This window comes from Drosophila teissieri, chromosome 3R, assembly GCF_016746235.2.
Source record: "Drosophila teissieri strain GT53w chromosome 3R, Prin_Dtei_1.1, whole genome shotgun sequence".
Lineage (NCBI taxonomy): Eukaryota > Metazoa > Arthropoda > Insecta > Diptera > Drosophilidae > Drosophila > Drosophila teissieri.
The window spans coordinates 23,572,565-23,587,660 of NC_053032.1; the positions used below are offsets into that span (position 1 = coordinate 23,572,565).

The 15,096-nt window shown below is 41.5% G+C and overlaps 1 protein-coding gene and 7 non-coding genes across 12 annotated transcripts; all 8 read right to left on the bottom strand.

The window, feature by feature from the left end:
* Positions 1 to 302: 302 nt before the first annotated feature.
* LOC122622716 lies at positions 303 to 409 on the bottom strand. Its single transcript, XR_006326316.1, has one exon. It is a non-coding gene; the product is annotated as a U6 spliceosomal RNA (small nuclear RNA).
* Positions 410 to 836: 427 nt separating this feature from the next.
* LOC122622717 lies at positions 837 to 943 on the bottom strand. Its single transcript, XR_006326317.1, has one exon. It is a non-coding gene; the product is annotated as a U6 spliceosomal RNA (small nuclear RNA).
* A 494-nt stretch (positions 944 to 1,437) lies between these two features.
* LOC122622718 lies at positions 1,438 to 1,544 on the bottom strand. The gene has a single exon (XR_006326318.1). It is a non-coding gene; the product is annotated as a U6 spliceosomal RNA (small nuclear RNA).
* A 495-nt stretch (positions 1,545 to 2,039) lies between these two features.
* On the bottom strand, positions 2,040 to 2,146 carry LOC122622719. Its single transcript, XR_006326319.1, has one exon. It is a non-coding gene; the product is annotated as a U6 spliceosomal RNA (small nuclear RNA).
* A 184-nt stretch (positions 2,147 to 2,330) lies between these two features.
* LOC122619208 (extended synaptotagmin-2-B) lies at positions 2,331 to 10,447 on the bottom strand. 5 transcript variants are annotated; one of them, XM_043795974.1, is made up of 11 exons: positions 10,328 to 10,447; positions 9,696 to 9,776; positions 7,659 to 8,142; positions 7,046 to 7,597; positions 6,816 to 6,986; positions 6,113 to 6,210; positions 5,079 to 5,127; positions 4,837 to 5,013; positions 4,337 to 4,768; positions 3,467 to 3,970; positions 2,331 to 2,601 (listed from the first exon to the last, which is right to left on the bottom strand). In XM_043795974.1, exons 2-11 carry the CDS (start codon positions 9,698 to 9,700, stop codon positions 2,512 to 2,514), a joined length of 2,562 nt encoding a protein of 853 aa, XP_043651909.1. In that variant the 5' UTR covers positions 9,701 to 9,776; positions 10,328 to 10,447; the 3' UTR covers positions 2,331 to 2,511. The 5 variants fall into 5 exon arrangements, with proteins under 5 accessions (XP_043651909.1, XP_043651911.1, XP_043651908.1 ...); XM_043795976.1 differs by lacking the exons at positions 2,331 to 2,601; positions 6,113 to 6,210 and adding exons at positions 2,930 to 3,197; positions 5,370 to 5,455; XM_043795973.1 differs by lacking the exon at positions 2,331 to 2,601 and adding an exon at positions 2,930 to 3,197.
* LOC122622720 lies at positions 2,642 to 2,748 on the bottom strand. Its single transcript, XR_006326320.1, has one exon. It is a non-coding gene; the product is annotated as a U6 spliceosomal RNA (small nuclear RNA).
* On the bottom strand, positions 3,237 to 3,343 carry LOC122622721. Its single transcript, XR_006326321.1, has one exon. It is a non-coding gene; the product is annotated as a U6 spliceosomal RNA (small nuclear RNA).
* Positions 4,096 to 4,167, bottom strand: Trnad-guc. Its single transcript has one exon. It is a non-coding gene; the product is annotated as a tRNA-Asp (tRNA).
* Positions 10,448 to 15,096: the final 4,649 nt, after the last annotated feature.

The following is a 15,096-nucleotide window of genomic DNA, read 5'->3' on the forward strand; positions in this document are numbered from 1 at the left end:
CAATACCAGAATATTAATAAACAATGATAAAAAACCAAACACCTGTGTTGAAAATTGAAAATTTTGTATGTATACGCATTAAGCGAACATTAAAAAGAAGTGAAAACATAACTATTATGTCTAAATAAACACAAGTCAGATGTATGTACGTCAGCGGAAAACCATTGTCTATATATTACAACTACTAAATACATACCAAATTGAATACATATTGATGAAAAATAATAAATTCTGGCGAAAGCAGAAAAACACAACATATATTCTCATTTTTTTGGCCACCACCACCACCTCCAGGTAAGCAAAAAAATGTGGAACGCTTCACGATTTTGCGTGTCATCCTTGCGCAGGGGCCATGCTAATCTTCTCTGTATCGTTCCAATTTTAGTATATGTTCTGCCGAAGCAAGAACGAAGTACACTTGAAAATCTCTCTATATATATGAACAGAGTCAGGAAAAAGAGATTGGGAATTATTAAATAGGTGAGGAGCTGGCGCCCTCTGGGTTTGGCAAGCTATCACTTTCGCTGTTTGCCTGAGTAGGTGGCGTTTCATTATACTGTGTAAAATTAATGTAGAATGGTAACTATATGCATGAATAAAAATATATTGGAATAATAATCTTTAAAAATATTGGAATAAATAGACACCAACATTAAAAAAAAACACAATATATAAAAGGTAAAATAAGAATTTAGTCAAAATAGAATTTAGGGATAATTTGTTGTCAAAGAAGTCATTCCATTAAAATTATTTTACTGTATAAAGTTAAATATATGAATTTAAAGTAGATTTTTGAAGTTAAGCATTAAAGCAGTGAAGCAATCGCAGGTAGGCAAAAAAATGTGGAACGCTTCACGATTTTGCGTGTCATCCTTGCGCAGGGGCCATGCTAATCTTCTCTGTATCGTTCCAATTTTAGTATATGTTCTGCCGAAGCAAGAACGAAGTAGGGATGAAAACGTACCTATATAAATGAACGACCTCGGGAAAAAGTATTTGGGAATTATAAGAAAGGTTGAATGGTCTTAGGAACCCTCTGCTAAAGATTTCCAAAATGTCTTCTAGAATCAAAGTCTTTTTTTTTTGTTTGTTGAAAACACAGTTCGATTTATTGACTATAATAAATTGATAGTTTTAAATATAGAGGCACGACTAAGAGAGTTTTGTTTCGTTTTGGTTAGGGACCAAAAAATGTATACATAACGAATAAAAAAGGATTTAAGTGCAATTGGTAAAAAAGTGTCGAGTTTTTCTTGAGTTGATTGTGCTGTAATGAGACTCTGCATTCGGCATTTGACTTCGCTTTTCCTACTCGTGTCGTATTTCAGGCTGCAAGTCGAACCAAGAATTCAAGCCGGTTTGTGTGGTTATCTCGGCATCATCCAGAGGTATTTTCAGCTGAAAGAGGAAGACATAAAACGATTGTAGATGTGGCAAAAAAATGTGGAACGCTTCACGATTTTGCGTGTCATCCTTGCGCAGGGGCCATGCTAATCTTCTCTGTATCGTTCCAATTTTAGTATATGTTCTGCCGAAGCAAGAACGAAGTAGGGATGAAAACGTACCTATATAAATGATCAACCTCGGGAAAAAGTAGTTGGGAATTATAAGAATTGTTGAAGGGTCTGAAGAACCCCTTTGCGAAAGATTTCCAAAATGTCTTCTAGAATCAAAGTCTTATTTTTTGTTTGTTGAAAACACAGTTCGATTTATTGACTATAATAAATTGATAGTTTTAAATATAGAGGCACGACTAAGAGAGTTTTGTTTCGTTTTGGTTAGGGACCAAAAAATGTATACATAACGAATAAAAAAGGATTTAAGTGCAATTGGTAAAAAAGTGTCGAGTTCTTCTTGAGTTGATTGTGCTGTAATGAGACTCTGCATTCGGCATTTGACTCCGCTTTTCCTACTCGTGCCGTATTTCAGGCTGCAAGTCGAACCAAGAATTCAAGCCAGTTTGTGTGGTTATCTCGGCATCATCCAGAGATATTTTCAGCTGAAAGAGGAAGACATAAAACGATTGTAGATGTGGCAAAAAAAATGTGGAACGCTTCACGATTTTGCGTGTCATCCTTGCGCAGGGGCCATGCTAATCTTCTCTGTATCGTTCCAATTTTAGTATATGTTCTGCCGAAGCAAGAACGAAGTAGGGATGAAAACGTACCTATATAAATGATCAACCTCGGGAAAAAGTAGTTGGGAATTATAAGAATTGTTGAAGGGTCTGAAGAACCCCTTTGCGAAAGATTTCCAAAATGTCTTCTAGAATCAAAGTCTTATTTTTTGTTTGTTGAAAACACAGTTCGATTTATTGACTATAATAAATTGATAGTTTTAAATATAGAGGCACGACTAAGAGAGTTTTGTTTCGTTTTGGTTAGGGACCAAAAAATGTATACATAACGAATAAAAAAGGATTTAAGTGCAATTGGTAAAAAAGTGTCGAGTTCTTCTTGAGTTGATTGTGCTGTAATGAGACTCTGCATTCGGCATTTGACTCCGCTTTTCCTACTCGTGCCGTATTTCAGGCTGCAAGTCGAACCAAGAATTCAAGCCAGTTTGTGTGGTTATCTCGGCATCATCCAGAGATATTTTCAGCTGAAAGAGGAAGACATAAAACGATTGTAGATGTGGCAAAAAAAATGTGGAACGCTTCACGATTTTGCGTGTCATCCTTGCGCAGGGGCCATGCTAATCTTCTCTGTATCGTTCCAATTTTAGTATATGTTCTGCCGAAGCAAGAACGAAGTAGGGATGAAAACGTACCTATATAAATGAACGTCATCGGGAAAAAGTAGTTGGGAATTATAAAAATGGTTTAATGGTCTGAGGAACCCTATGCTAAAGATTTCCAAAATGTGTTCTAGAATCAAAGAATCTTATTTTTTGTTTGTTGAAAACACAGTTCGATTTATTGACTATAATAAATTGATAGTTTTAAATATAGAGGCACGACTAAGAGAGTTTTGTTTCGTTTTGGTTAGGGACCAAAAAATGTATACATAACGAATAAAAAAGGATTTAAGTGCAATTGGTAAAAAAGTGTCGAGTTCTTCTTGAGTTGATTGTGCTGTAATGAGACTCTGCATTCGGCATTTGATTTCCTACTCGTGCCGTATTTCAGGCTGCAAGTCGAACCAAGAATTCAAGCCAGTTTGTGTGGTTATCTCGGCATCATCCAGAGGTATTTTCAGCTGAAAGAGGAGGACATAAAACGATTGTAGATGTGGCAAAAAAATGTGGAACGCTTCACGATTTTGCGTGTCATCCTTGCGCAGGGGCCATGCTAATCTTCTCTGTATCGTTCCAATTTTAGTATATGTTCTGCCGAAGCAAGAACGAAGTTCAACTGGGTATCTTTCATATTTATATTGTTCTCTTGCAGAATAAGTACTTGGGAATCGTAAGGATACGAAGGACCTACGGGGTGTATTTATCTGAGGGGTTGCTTTCGGGTACCTACCATGCCAATGATGGGACTGCCGCCGGATAGGAATCCCTTCTGTGTGCACACCGTCACCTCGAGTTCCGTCTGCCTGAGCTCGGCAATAGAAATCAGGTACTCAAAGGATGCATCGTAGACGGGGTTGCAGTTGTCCTTGATCACGCTCGTCTTGCGTTTCGACTCCTTGGTGCGTCCAGGCAGCAGGTACAGCTTAACATACGGATCGGGGATGTTGCTGGGATCGCGAAGCGGTATCTTCTGGATCTTGTGAATGGTCACGTCTAGTTTCTGACGCTGGGCACTGTAGCGGATGGACAACTGCATCCGCCCGAGGCCATGTTCGCCGGGTGAGGAGGTGGAGTCCGGAAAGCGGTGGGTCAGCACGGAGGTGGCCAGCTCGCTGATGGGCTTTTCGCTGGAGGTGGAGGCCGACATGGCCGGCGAGACTTTCGTAGCCGATACAGGATCTTCCTCGCTGATGGGCGACTCGGCGGACAAGCGCTTGCTGGATGCCTGAGATTCCTAAAAGAGAATGAGTAAATATATTTGTATTAATTTATACAAATCATATGTTATCAATTGAATAGAAAAAAATTTAAAAAAAATATTTGTGTTACAAGTAGACGCAAAAAAAAGAATCACTGATTCTCCCCGACGGGGAATTGAACCCCGGTCTCCCGCGTGACAGGCGGGGATACTAACCACTATACTATCGAGGACCTTGGAACCAACCGAACAAAAACTAATTCTTATAGTGGCTGTATTCAAAGTCTGTTTCTGTTTGGTTCTAAGAGGACCTATTTTAGTTACTTTTCATGGGATTTAGATCTACACACATTCTATGAAATACTACAAGCTTATCTTTGATTTATGGAAGACCTAACTCACCTTAAATGCTGGAGGTGAAACTGCAGTCACATCTGGTGTCTTCACGGAGCTGCTGCGTGTGAGGGCCGCCACTTGCTCCAAGGCATCCGATTCCTTGTCAATCTCGCCGGGCTTCAGAATGCGCAGTGAAAGCGACATATAGAGCTTCGATTCCGGACCAGACTTCTGGAGTTGGAAGGGCTGCTGTATGACCTCCATATTGAACTGCTTGAGCAGCGTGCTGAGGGTGTAGGTGTACTGGCCGATATCGTTGCCGGTCTTCTGGTCGTAGATCTTGAGGTTGAGACACTCGTTATCGGGATTGCTGACCAGGAAGGTGAAGCCCTGTTCCCAAACAGGAGAATCATCCCGCATTATCATGGCAGTCTGCTGCTTTTGCTTGTTCACGCTGCACACGAGATATGGATCGGGCTTGGAGCTGGATCGAGCTTGCTGGGAGTGGGTATAGCATTCATTTTGACATATGATTTATTCATTGATTAGTTTTTAATCAAACCCACCTTTAAATGCCTCGCTGAGTCGATGAATACACTGAGCACCGCCGAACTCATGCTGGTCACGCGTAGGAGTTGAGTTTCCAGCAAGATCTGTTGCAGATCATTGGGATCGGCAGTGAGTTTGTACCATTGCAGGCGGACATGAAGAAGTCCATGCTTGGCATCTTCCAAGGTGAGCCACTATCGTATATTATTAAGCATTTTATTTGGGACACATTGAGATTAGGAAGTTTCTAGTTACTTACACTATCCACCACGCCTTTCTTGATCACGCTGGCAATATCGATGCTGGCTCTATTATCGGTGGGCAAAAGATTAAATTAGTTCACAGTAAATATGATTTGAAATCAAGAAAACGAAAATGATAAAATCTCAACGGGTTCCCTTAAAATGCAAGCTGTTTGAGGGCATCACGTTCAGAGTTTCTGTTAAGGGAAGCTATTGGGGCAAGAGTGTGTCCGTTTAACTTGTATGGTCTTGTATAATCTTGGGTGTTCAATCAGTTAATCAATCAATCAAATAGATGGTTGCCTAACCTGCCGAGCGACTCGTCATCACTAGTGCGGTCCCAGTCAAAAAGTCTGAGCACGAGTATGGCATGCTGCGAGACCTCGACCACAGCCTGCTCCATTCATCGTTCGAACCAAAAGCAAGTTAAAAGACATTTTCGCATTAATAATGGTTAGTTTGGGCGCAAAATCTACACAAACTACGGTCCAAATGTGGGTGGTTTATTTACAGGGTCGAATCTAACTACAAAAATTTGTCAGTGGCATGCCAGTGGTTCTTATTTCATTGTGTGTCTGTGGTTCAAAGTGCTCCAGCTGTTGCTTGTGGTTCAGAAACAGGTGTCAACGGGCATGCAGATTAGTTTTTAATCGAGTCTTGTTAGGTCGGTATTGCGAAAGTGGTGAGATTTTCTAATTAATCAAAGTTACTTCAGTTTGGTTCATAGGATAATAACTACACTGCACGGCAGTTTAAATGAAACTACAATACCAATTAAGCTAGTTGTTAACATAATTTAAGCAAATGAAATTGGTTTTACACTAGGCTAAGTTCACAAGAGTTCGAAACAATAAGTAAACACAAGTCAATGCTATTTGTTTAATCAAACTATTTGGGTCACGCAGACCATTTCAATTGGCCAATTTCTCATCACTTCGCTGTGTACTCAATTTTCGGTGCTTGTTAGTAAACGTATTGAGAACATAAAAATGAAATCAAGAGATAGAACAAACAAACGATTCGTGAATGCAGTTTCATGCGGCAATACAACCTGCCCAATACATCATCGCTCTGTACACCTGGCATAGTCTGATCATAGTCCCACAAAGAAAACCCAATATAGTGACCAATGGTGGTAAAAATACACGCCTAGAAAAACGAAAGTGTGTGTAAGTGTGTGTATTCTGGGTTTTCGCAGAGAAAGTTGGCAAACGAGTACTTAATCCATAGAGCAAAAGCGAAACGCAACGAAACTCAAGGAATATAGTCAGTCACTTTTCAGTTTCAGGCGGCGGCACTTCATGCAAAAACGAGCTCTCAACAAGCATTACTCACTCGGGTTTTTTCAAAGGGGGGTTTGGTGGTGGTTGGGGGGTGGGTGTGGGTGGTGGGTGGTGTGCTAACTCAAAAAAGTAAAAATGAAAATATTGCTTACCTGCCCAGGTTCTCGTCTTTCTTGGAATCATCCGAGTCCTTCAATTGAATCTCGACAAATTGACCCATTTGAATAAAAACAGTAGCCTGCGTTCAGGCGCCAAACAAAGTAATCGAGTAATGATAAAGGAATGAAAAATCAAAATGAAACTAACAGAAGGGCAAAACAACGAACTATTATGCAATAAATCGGTGGTTTTTTCTGTGTTGGATTGTATCATGCAGCAATCAATCGACAACATCGGCAGACTACAAAAAGCAAGGCAACAAGCGCAGGGGATTCGGGGAATCCCCGCCAGAATCTTCCAAAGAATACGCACCTCACACCAGTAGTCCCACTTGGGATTGACGTTGTTGTCTATGATCTGGGTCTTGAACTCCTGGGCGCCCACATTGATGATGGCATAGGGATCAGACTTGCCCTTGCCCAGCACACTGATGTCCTTCTTCATCAGGTCCTTGGCCTCGACCACGTGAATGCGAAGGATGCCCTGAAAATATCCATACATGTATAAAAAAATATATGTATTTGTATATATTTTGGACGCACCTCCGGTTCGGGCATCTTCAGGGCCACCGCCGAAACCTCTTCGCTCAGTGAAATGGGCAGTTTGTTGGGCAGCACCATCACATTGCCAATCTGCTCCACGATGATCCTGCGCAGCAAGTCACTCAGACCGGGCATGTCCATGAAGTCAATCACGCCCACCAAGTTGAAATCGATATTCGGATTGTTCAGGAAGAAGATCTGCAGTCCACCCACCAGGGGCATCGATCGAATCAGCGGCTTCATCACCACACGCACCCAACCATGGATCTGAAAGTCCTTGATGCCACCCTTCATACCACCCAAATAGAAATTGATGTCGCAATCGCTGGCATAAAACAGATCCAGATCCATGATGATCTCGTTACGATCCACGTTCTTGTCGTAGATCTTCACGCCGCCAATCCGCGGCGGAATGGTGCCCAGTATGATGCGATCGAATCGGAAGCCATTCATCTTGTAGTTGGCCAGAGCTAGAGCCACATTGGGCTCGATGGTTTCCTTCACCAAGGTGCGTGCAAAGTGATTGGCATTGGGCCACACTTGCTTCAGGATCTGCAAAAAGGATAACCGATATCATTCATACTATTCAGCATCGTGTTCAGCAGAAGCTCACCTTGTTCAGCCACTCGCAGCGCTCCACGTCGGGAAAGTAGACCCACGCGGGCAGCTCGTCGATTCTGGCCAGGATTACGTCCTTCTCGGAGGCCAAAGCCGAGGCCTTGGCCACGTCGCGCTTCTTCTCCGACGTCTTGGCCAACTGGTCGCGTGCCACCGACAGGATGACCGGTGCTATTAGCCAGGCCACCGACCAGCCCAAGTAACCCACCAGATAAATGGAGCCCACAATGGCCACCTTCTTGCCCAGCGTGTAGAACACGGAGAAAATGCTGTTATCGTCGGACACGGATTTCGTGGCCACCGTTGAGTTTCCATTCGCCGTCTGGGTGGGCGGCGTGCCGTTGCCGGTGGGCGTGGCCGGCGCCACCACTGGGGATTCGGTCATTGTTTTGGCCTCCACCAGGGGCACAAAGGGTTCGGTCTCCGTGGGATCGGGTGGGATGGTGAACTCCGCCAAGGGCACCGATGGAGTGTTATCGCTGCAAATATTAAAGTATAAACATTCATGAGCATCTTTGCTGGATATTTCCGATTCCAAAGCTCCGAGAGCAACTGACTCATTAGCGTTTGCCGGCTAAGAAGCCGGCGTCGAACTCAATGCTCATGATTGTGATGATGTCATACTGTATGTGCTATTAGCTAGAAATGTGATCTTGAAATGCCTCACCGACTCTCTACGACTCATGTACTCTCGCCTAAATATATAATATACAAAACGTTTATGAACACTTTGTTTGTTTACGTAGCTTAATTTTTCACTTCTTTAATAGAGTCTTTATAGAGCATTGCTCATACGCCGTGTGGGCGGGGTAAATTGACACAATTTTACGACTTTTCTGATGGTGCTCCACCACGCACCACCCACCGAGTTACCTGTTGAGTGGATACACAAAGTAGCTTTCATTTCCATCGAGGGTAGAGCAACTTTGTTGGCAAGTTTGCTTCTCACAAAGGAAAGCATAAGGGTATCGAGTTACCTATTTAAACTTTGAAAACGAAAACTTATTTCTTTTCGCTTTTGTTTGTAAGTTAAGTATTTGTCCTATTTTCAGCCGAAATTATTTTAAAACCATTTAATAGTTTCTTTGTAAGTAAGTGAATAGCTCTTCAAATCATTTCTCCTCCCAACTTTCCACAGTTTTCCGAGTGTATTTCACATTTCCCCCAAAACTTTTCTTTTTATTTCGCGTCTGCCTCAATTATTCAACGCTTAGCAGCAGCTGTTGACTTTATTCAAATTTCCCAGAATATATCTCATTGTTTACCTTTTCAATTCTTTTTCATGCGGTGGCTTTGGGGACTCATTATGGTATAGCCGTAATTTTCTTTTAGCAGGTCATACAACATTCATGTGCAACCTTGACTTGAGTAATCGCACAAAACCAAACTTTTCAAGAGATTTACAACCTCAGCATTTCACGCTTTTCAACGCTTTGTTAGCTGCTAACAACAAAGGCGCCCAGAAAATTGTTCACTAAGCTGAATTCTTGGCGTGCCCCAATGGGGAGGTTTGGATTTTCCTTCTCCGAAATTCAGAGGGACACCCTCTCCGGTTACGAGCTTTGCTAATTCAACTTTAACTGCTGGGGAATTGTTACATCTCGTTCTGAGCTGCTGGGCACCTGTTGAATAGCCACCAGCCACCAGCCTCCTGCCCCCAAATGGGGCATCCAAAATATACGTTCTATACGCGTTCCAAACGAAGTGTGAGCGCCGAAACCCGAATTCAAGAGAGGAACTTTCATTCTAGACTGGCTGCCAAAGCTTGTCTGCCTTCAAAATGATGGGGAGACCACTTCCCATTGCCAAGAACTTGAACCGAACATGGTTTTATTTTTTTTTGTTTTATTATTTTTGTTTTGCTCAAACTCGGTTTTTGTTTTGTTCAGGTTTCTTGGCGATGACGTAGTCTTGGCATGTGAATGTTTGGAATACTTGAGTGAGTAGAGAGTGAGTGAGTATGAGTATGTCGCTTGTGTCGTGTAAATGTGCATAAATAAATGATAAATAAATAAATTAATTGTGGCATCACCTCATAGTTTAACTTCTTGTCTCACTTGTGTTGTGTTGGTATTTTAAATGATATTTGGTGGTTGGAAAAATTTGTGTGCATCTGAAATAAAGATTTCGTTATCAGTTAAACGAACTGTTATCAAGATGGTTTTGTGAATAAATTAAAGAAGATTCAACTCGAATTGGTTGGTTTTTAATCACTGTACATTTGCATTTTGTCATATATCTCTCGTATCTACTCGTATCAGCCGTTTCGGATTTTGACTTTTCTATAAATAGTCCAAAATTTTATAATCTTTCTCTGTGCATTTCTCTATTGGTTTTCGTAACGTAAACATTTTGAGTAGAACATTTGTGGGCTTTGCAATTATGAAAATTATGCATTTCTTTGAACATATTTAGATAGCTGGTCGGAGCTAAAATTCCTTTCATTTGAAATTCACACACAAAAACCACGCCGAACGGAAAGCCAACTAAATACGTATTTGCATATATATTGGGGGCGAGTATATCGCTCAGGGCGCCGAGAATGTTTTTTGTATATTTTTATCAAGTTCTACATTCCGCAGTAAACAAATGAGTTTTTCAAAAACACAACCGGAATTGGAATTCACATTGAAAAGACAGACGAAATAAACTGATTATACGCACCGAGAGCACGAAACAAATTTGTAATAGACCTGATTACTTCACTTCGGTATATTTCTTTTCGAAATGCTGTAACAAACGAAGCGAATTCAGCGACTTTTCATTGTGAGCGGCGTTTCGGAACTAAATTGAATTCAATTCAATTCTCGCAGCCCCAGCCACTAGAAGAATCTCACGACCGTGGCGCCTTTGAGTGAAAGCTCGCCTATTTGAGTGGAAGCTACATTTCCGCAGCAGCCATCAGAAGCACCAGCAGCGCTGCGGGATCCTTGGCGCCATGGTTCTCCATCAGTGGCTCCTGGACGGGGGCACTGCACAGCAAGGTTGCGCTCACAAAAGGACCTCTTTGTGCGGCAATTAATCTGAATATTAATGAGCATCTTAGTGCTGCTGTTCAGAAGCAATCAATTAAAACTTAGGCTGCATGTGTGATTCCGTTTAAATCTATGAATGAATTATGAAGATATAGGGAATGCAGGAAATTTACCAACTTTTTGGTATAGAAATGTTATATCATAGTCCTTTGATTAAGATATCAATGTTAAGAATTATCTATTTAAATGAGTACTTAAGTAACCTAGTTTAGTTTTTTTAACAATTTGCGCTTAACGATCGTTTTTCCACCCATGTGTTGACCAGTGTAATTGGACTGATTGTCCTTGGTCCTGGGTCAAGTGGTAATTGTTATTGTTAGCCGCCTGCTTTTTATTTTTTCTGCTGCCCGACTCACTTGCAAATGAGATAAAATCTAGGCTGTGTTGTTGGGTAATTAGCAAAACAGTTTGAGAGCCACTGCCGGATGACGCACACGAGCGTAATAAACCCCGGGAAGTGGGCAGCCATGATTAAGGATTAAGCGGCATGTTTTTTGTTTTATTGCGCGATTCCGTACTGTTTTTCATAAATATCAAATGGCTGCGTAACACATGGCGTATGTGTAATAATCATGGCATATGCATTTTTAATGCATCGACGTGAAATCGAAAGGTAAACAAAGGCAGTGAGCGAATCGAGGTGGTGCTGCACCACGAAAAAGCGCAAATCAAAAGCAAACAAAGTCTGTCCGGGAGGAAGAGCGTACTTGAACATGGCCTTCAACACTCACCCACACTTGTCCATAGCTCACACACCGACACACCCACACACCCACGCACGCACACCGATGCACACATTGTCTGGCTGCAGGACATGCAGGAGAGCAGCAGAACTCTGCCGAAGGACGAAGGCAGCTGGCAGGCAAATGGAGCCAGCGGATGTCGGATGTGGGTCCCCGTGTCCCCACACACAAAGAGAAAATATATCCGCGAATTTCTGTCCATTTTCTGCGATTAAAATAGCTCAGGGTCAGATTTTAAAGGATATAAAAATATCTTATTGATGTTTCATGCGCAGCGTTATTCATACATGAATTAACATCATATTCAAGCATTTTAAAACCGACTTAAATATTATTATTTAATGGGTTTTAAATATTTTTAGTTTCTGTTGTAGTATTTTTCCTCTGTGTATTTGGTAATCAAGCGGATGTTAGTTGCTCCTTTCCGGTGAAGCAAACATACGTATTCTCATATTCCCGATTAATGACACAATGAAGCCTGAGGGAAATTTCGCTTTCACTCTCATCCTGCATCCTTTTAAATGAAGTTACATTTACACACACGTGCCTCCATTTAATTGCCCCTAAATATTTTATGCGACCTCCTCTGATTTGCCTCTAACTCATGCGAGTTCCTTCGAGGTTTTTCAACTTTGAACCCACTTTTTTGGGGGGCGTGGCAGCCAGCGGCTGGTAATAAAACTTTCGCCCCGTCAACGTGCCATAAAATCTAATTCACAACTAAACTGAGACAATTCCCGGGCGGTAATCGAGGTCGCACGATGTCGACGCCTTGACTTTATTGAACGAACAATGTAAACAAAATGGGAATTTTCTACTTTTTGTACTGTTGAGTTTTGCAAGTAAATTGCGTCACATCGCCTTTGATTTATGGAGCGCCCTCAGTCGAGCAGAACGATGGAAACCTGTGAGACCTGGTCCACTGAAGGTAACTTTGATGATGTGCAGCAGGTCAAGCAGACACTGAGACACGGTAAGAATATTATAGAACCATTTGGCTGTTTATTACAGAAATTTATTGTGTGATCAACAAGATTATCGGGGTATGTCAGCATGTTTCTGAATATTAAACAGGTTTGAATACACAAAAGTTTAAAAAGACATTGTACTTAAATCATAACATTTTATAGAATCACTTCCATTTTTATCTGTGTATGGGAAGCAACATTGATTGCAGACAAATCTCTTAGATACATTAAGGGAAATACATAAAAGGAGGTCAGAATGAAATTACAGCCAATGGAGACTCAAGGCTCCACAGCTGGCAATTCAATCAGAAAACACGCAGTTTAAACATGCTTTAAGATTGTTGGATTTTATGTAGTGCTTTTCAAAGATTTCGAGAAAACATTCTAATCACTCGTGCGGAACTTGGGCGAACACGTTTTCGCCATTTTCATGGCTCAGGTGAATTTCCTTACAAAGCCAAATGTTTTGGGTCCTTTCCTAAAGCGTCCTTCTTTTCGCCAGGCAAGTTAAACTTTTTTCCTTTGGACTACGTGTGGTTAGCCAAAAAAGACCTTTAGCCAAGTTGTTATATGCAGATGATGTTAACGTAAAGCGGCCTCGGGGATACATATAAAATAACTGACATGGGAGTCGGGCAAACAGGCAGCTGCAAATGAAAGTTTCGCCACCCAGGATACGTCCATTAAATTATCCTCCATTCCAGGCATGTTTCAGACTTTGTGTTTGCTCCGTAATCCAAATCCATTATTGGGCTTTAATATCGTAGGTCGCCGCACTGACCACAACTGGGTATCTATGTACGTACAAATGCCTTTTGCCTTATGAATTAAACACAAGTTTGTTTCTATTTTTTCCGAACTGGCTATTGCCCCGAAATGCCGACAGTCCTCGACTCCCACACCAAAGTGAAGAAACACGCACGGAAATCGTTGATTGCGGCAATAAAAGGGAAAAACAATGGTAGCCGAAAAGGCAGCCGATTATTAATGTGGCTTAGTCGGTTCAAAGGATACAATGTCAAGGATTGTTTGGGGAAAAAACAGCCGCGGGAAACTAGTTTCGAATATACAACTTCCGTTTAAGGATTTGCAATTCATGGCTCATAAAACGAAGTGTTTCTGACTTTATTGTTCTACAGAAATACCTTAATCCGTTAGTGATAGTCGATTTTTTAGGGTGCTTAATATAATAAAGAAGCACGTGCCTGAATTTTAGTGTCAAAACTGTCAAACTATCCTTGCAGCTTAAACTATTTCATGCGGGTATGTGGGTCACACATCATCACACATTTAGTCTGAGCACGCAGAGTGTTAATCTATCTATTTAATTAAAATATTCGTTTAATTATACGGGCAGGAGAATTCCGAGGGAATTCCGGTCGGTACCATTCCCCAGTGAATATAAAGCGTCCCACAACTTAACCCAAACGCAAATCCTAAACTTTTTCCCTCGCCTGACTCATCACCAGCTGCAAGGATATCTCTGGCAGTGTGTTTGTGAGGGGCTAACCACAACCGCAGGACCGGAGACGCCGTAATGTGTCCACATTTTAATTACCCTTGATGTCGAGTGCGAAAGGCTGCCACCGAAAAATAAAGGATAAACAGCAGCAACAACAGAGGGGCAGCAAAAAAAGGCAAGGAAAAACAGTTGAAGGCTTCATGGAAACGCGCTGGCTTTCATAAATATTTCAAATGCCTACCAAAGTCAACCCTTCTACTCTGACAGCTCTTTCTGTCACTTGACACACTGCGTTTTACACTCATTTTTTTTGTGAAACTTTGCCTGGGACAACGCTGCGTATGTGTAATTTACATGCTTCAAGTTGAATGAAACCAATGGGAGTGTCCCTAGAGTAGCGATAAGAGGCAAACCTTTTCGCAGGTGGACCTGGGGAAGTCGCCACTTAGGACTTTTGCATTTTTAATGTTACACACAAAAAAAACATAAGGTTACAACACTAGCTCATTGCATTTTTTAATAAGCAACTATTTTGAATTAATTTTATAACTTTCACTCTTTTGCTAGCTTACCTTAAGCTTGTTAATTTATGTTTTTAAATATCTTCACTTGAACCACACAAAATTTAAAGAGTTCATAGTTGTCAAAGGACATTTACAGTGGTCCCATTTTTCGTTGAGCCTTTGTCCAGTTTGAGAGTCACTTGCCTTTTTGGCAAACAATGTCAATGGGTTACCAAAAATAAAATTCACTTGTGCGGCCCCTTTCTAGTAAAGTATCCTTTCTTTTATTGCGTTTTTTTTTTATTTGGCGGCCCGGCACTCAAGTTTCTGTATTGATTCGGAAAAGTCGCGCGCGAATTTCCTCCACAGGCTTTAGGAAAAACATCCGCCTGGATTTTCGCATCAGCCGTGCTGAGTGTCCCGTTGTACGCGAGTCGCACAACTGAATGTGCGGTAACTGAAAGCGAAATTCTATTGCCTGTGCAATATCACTCATACGCAGTGGTTGACCTACATCCTGTAACAAGGTTTTCGAGAGCACAATTGAGTGAAAGAGCGAGCTTTGTTGTTTACGTTCTCAGCTATTTTTGGCGCCAAAATAGAACAACTGTTGCGGTGCGTGTTTACACAAGTTGACAGGGGGTGGTGGGGGGTGTGGTTAAGGACATCAAATGTTGCGCAGCTGTACTGATTGGCAATTACTTAAGTGCTTCACAATACAC

Bases quoted from the DNA above. Each gene is read 5' to 3' on its own strand.
- LOC122619208 (XM_043795974.1), bottom strand. The intron at 4,769-4,836 runs GTGGGTTTGATT...ACCCACTCCCAG, and splicing joins ACTCAGCGAGGCATTTAAAG to CAAGCTCGATCCAGCTCCAA. The intron at 2,602-3,466 runs GTAGGTACCCGA...TTCCTCTTTCAG, and splicing joins GCAGTCCCATCATTGGCATG to CTGAAAATATCTCTGGATGA.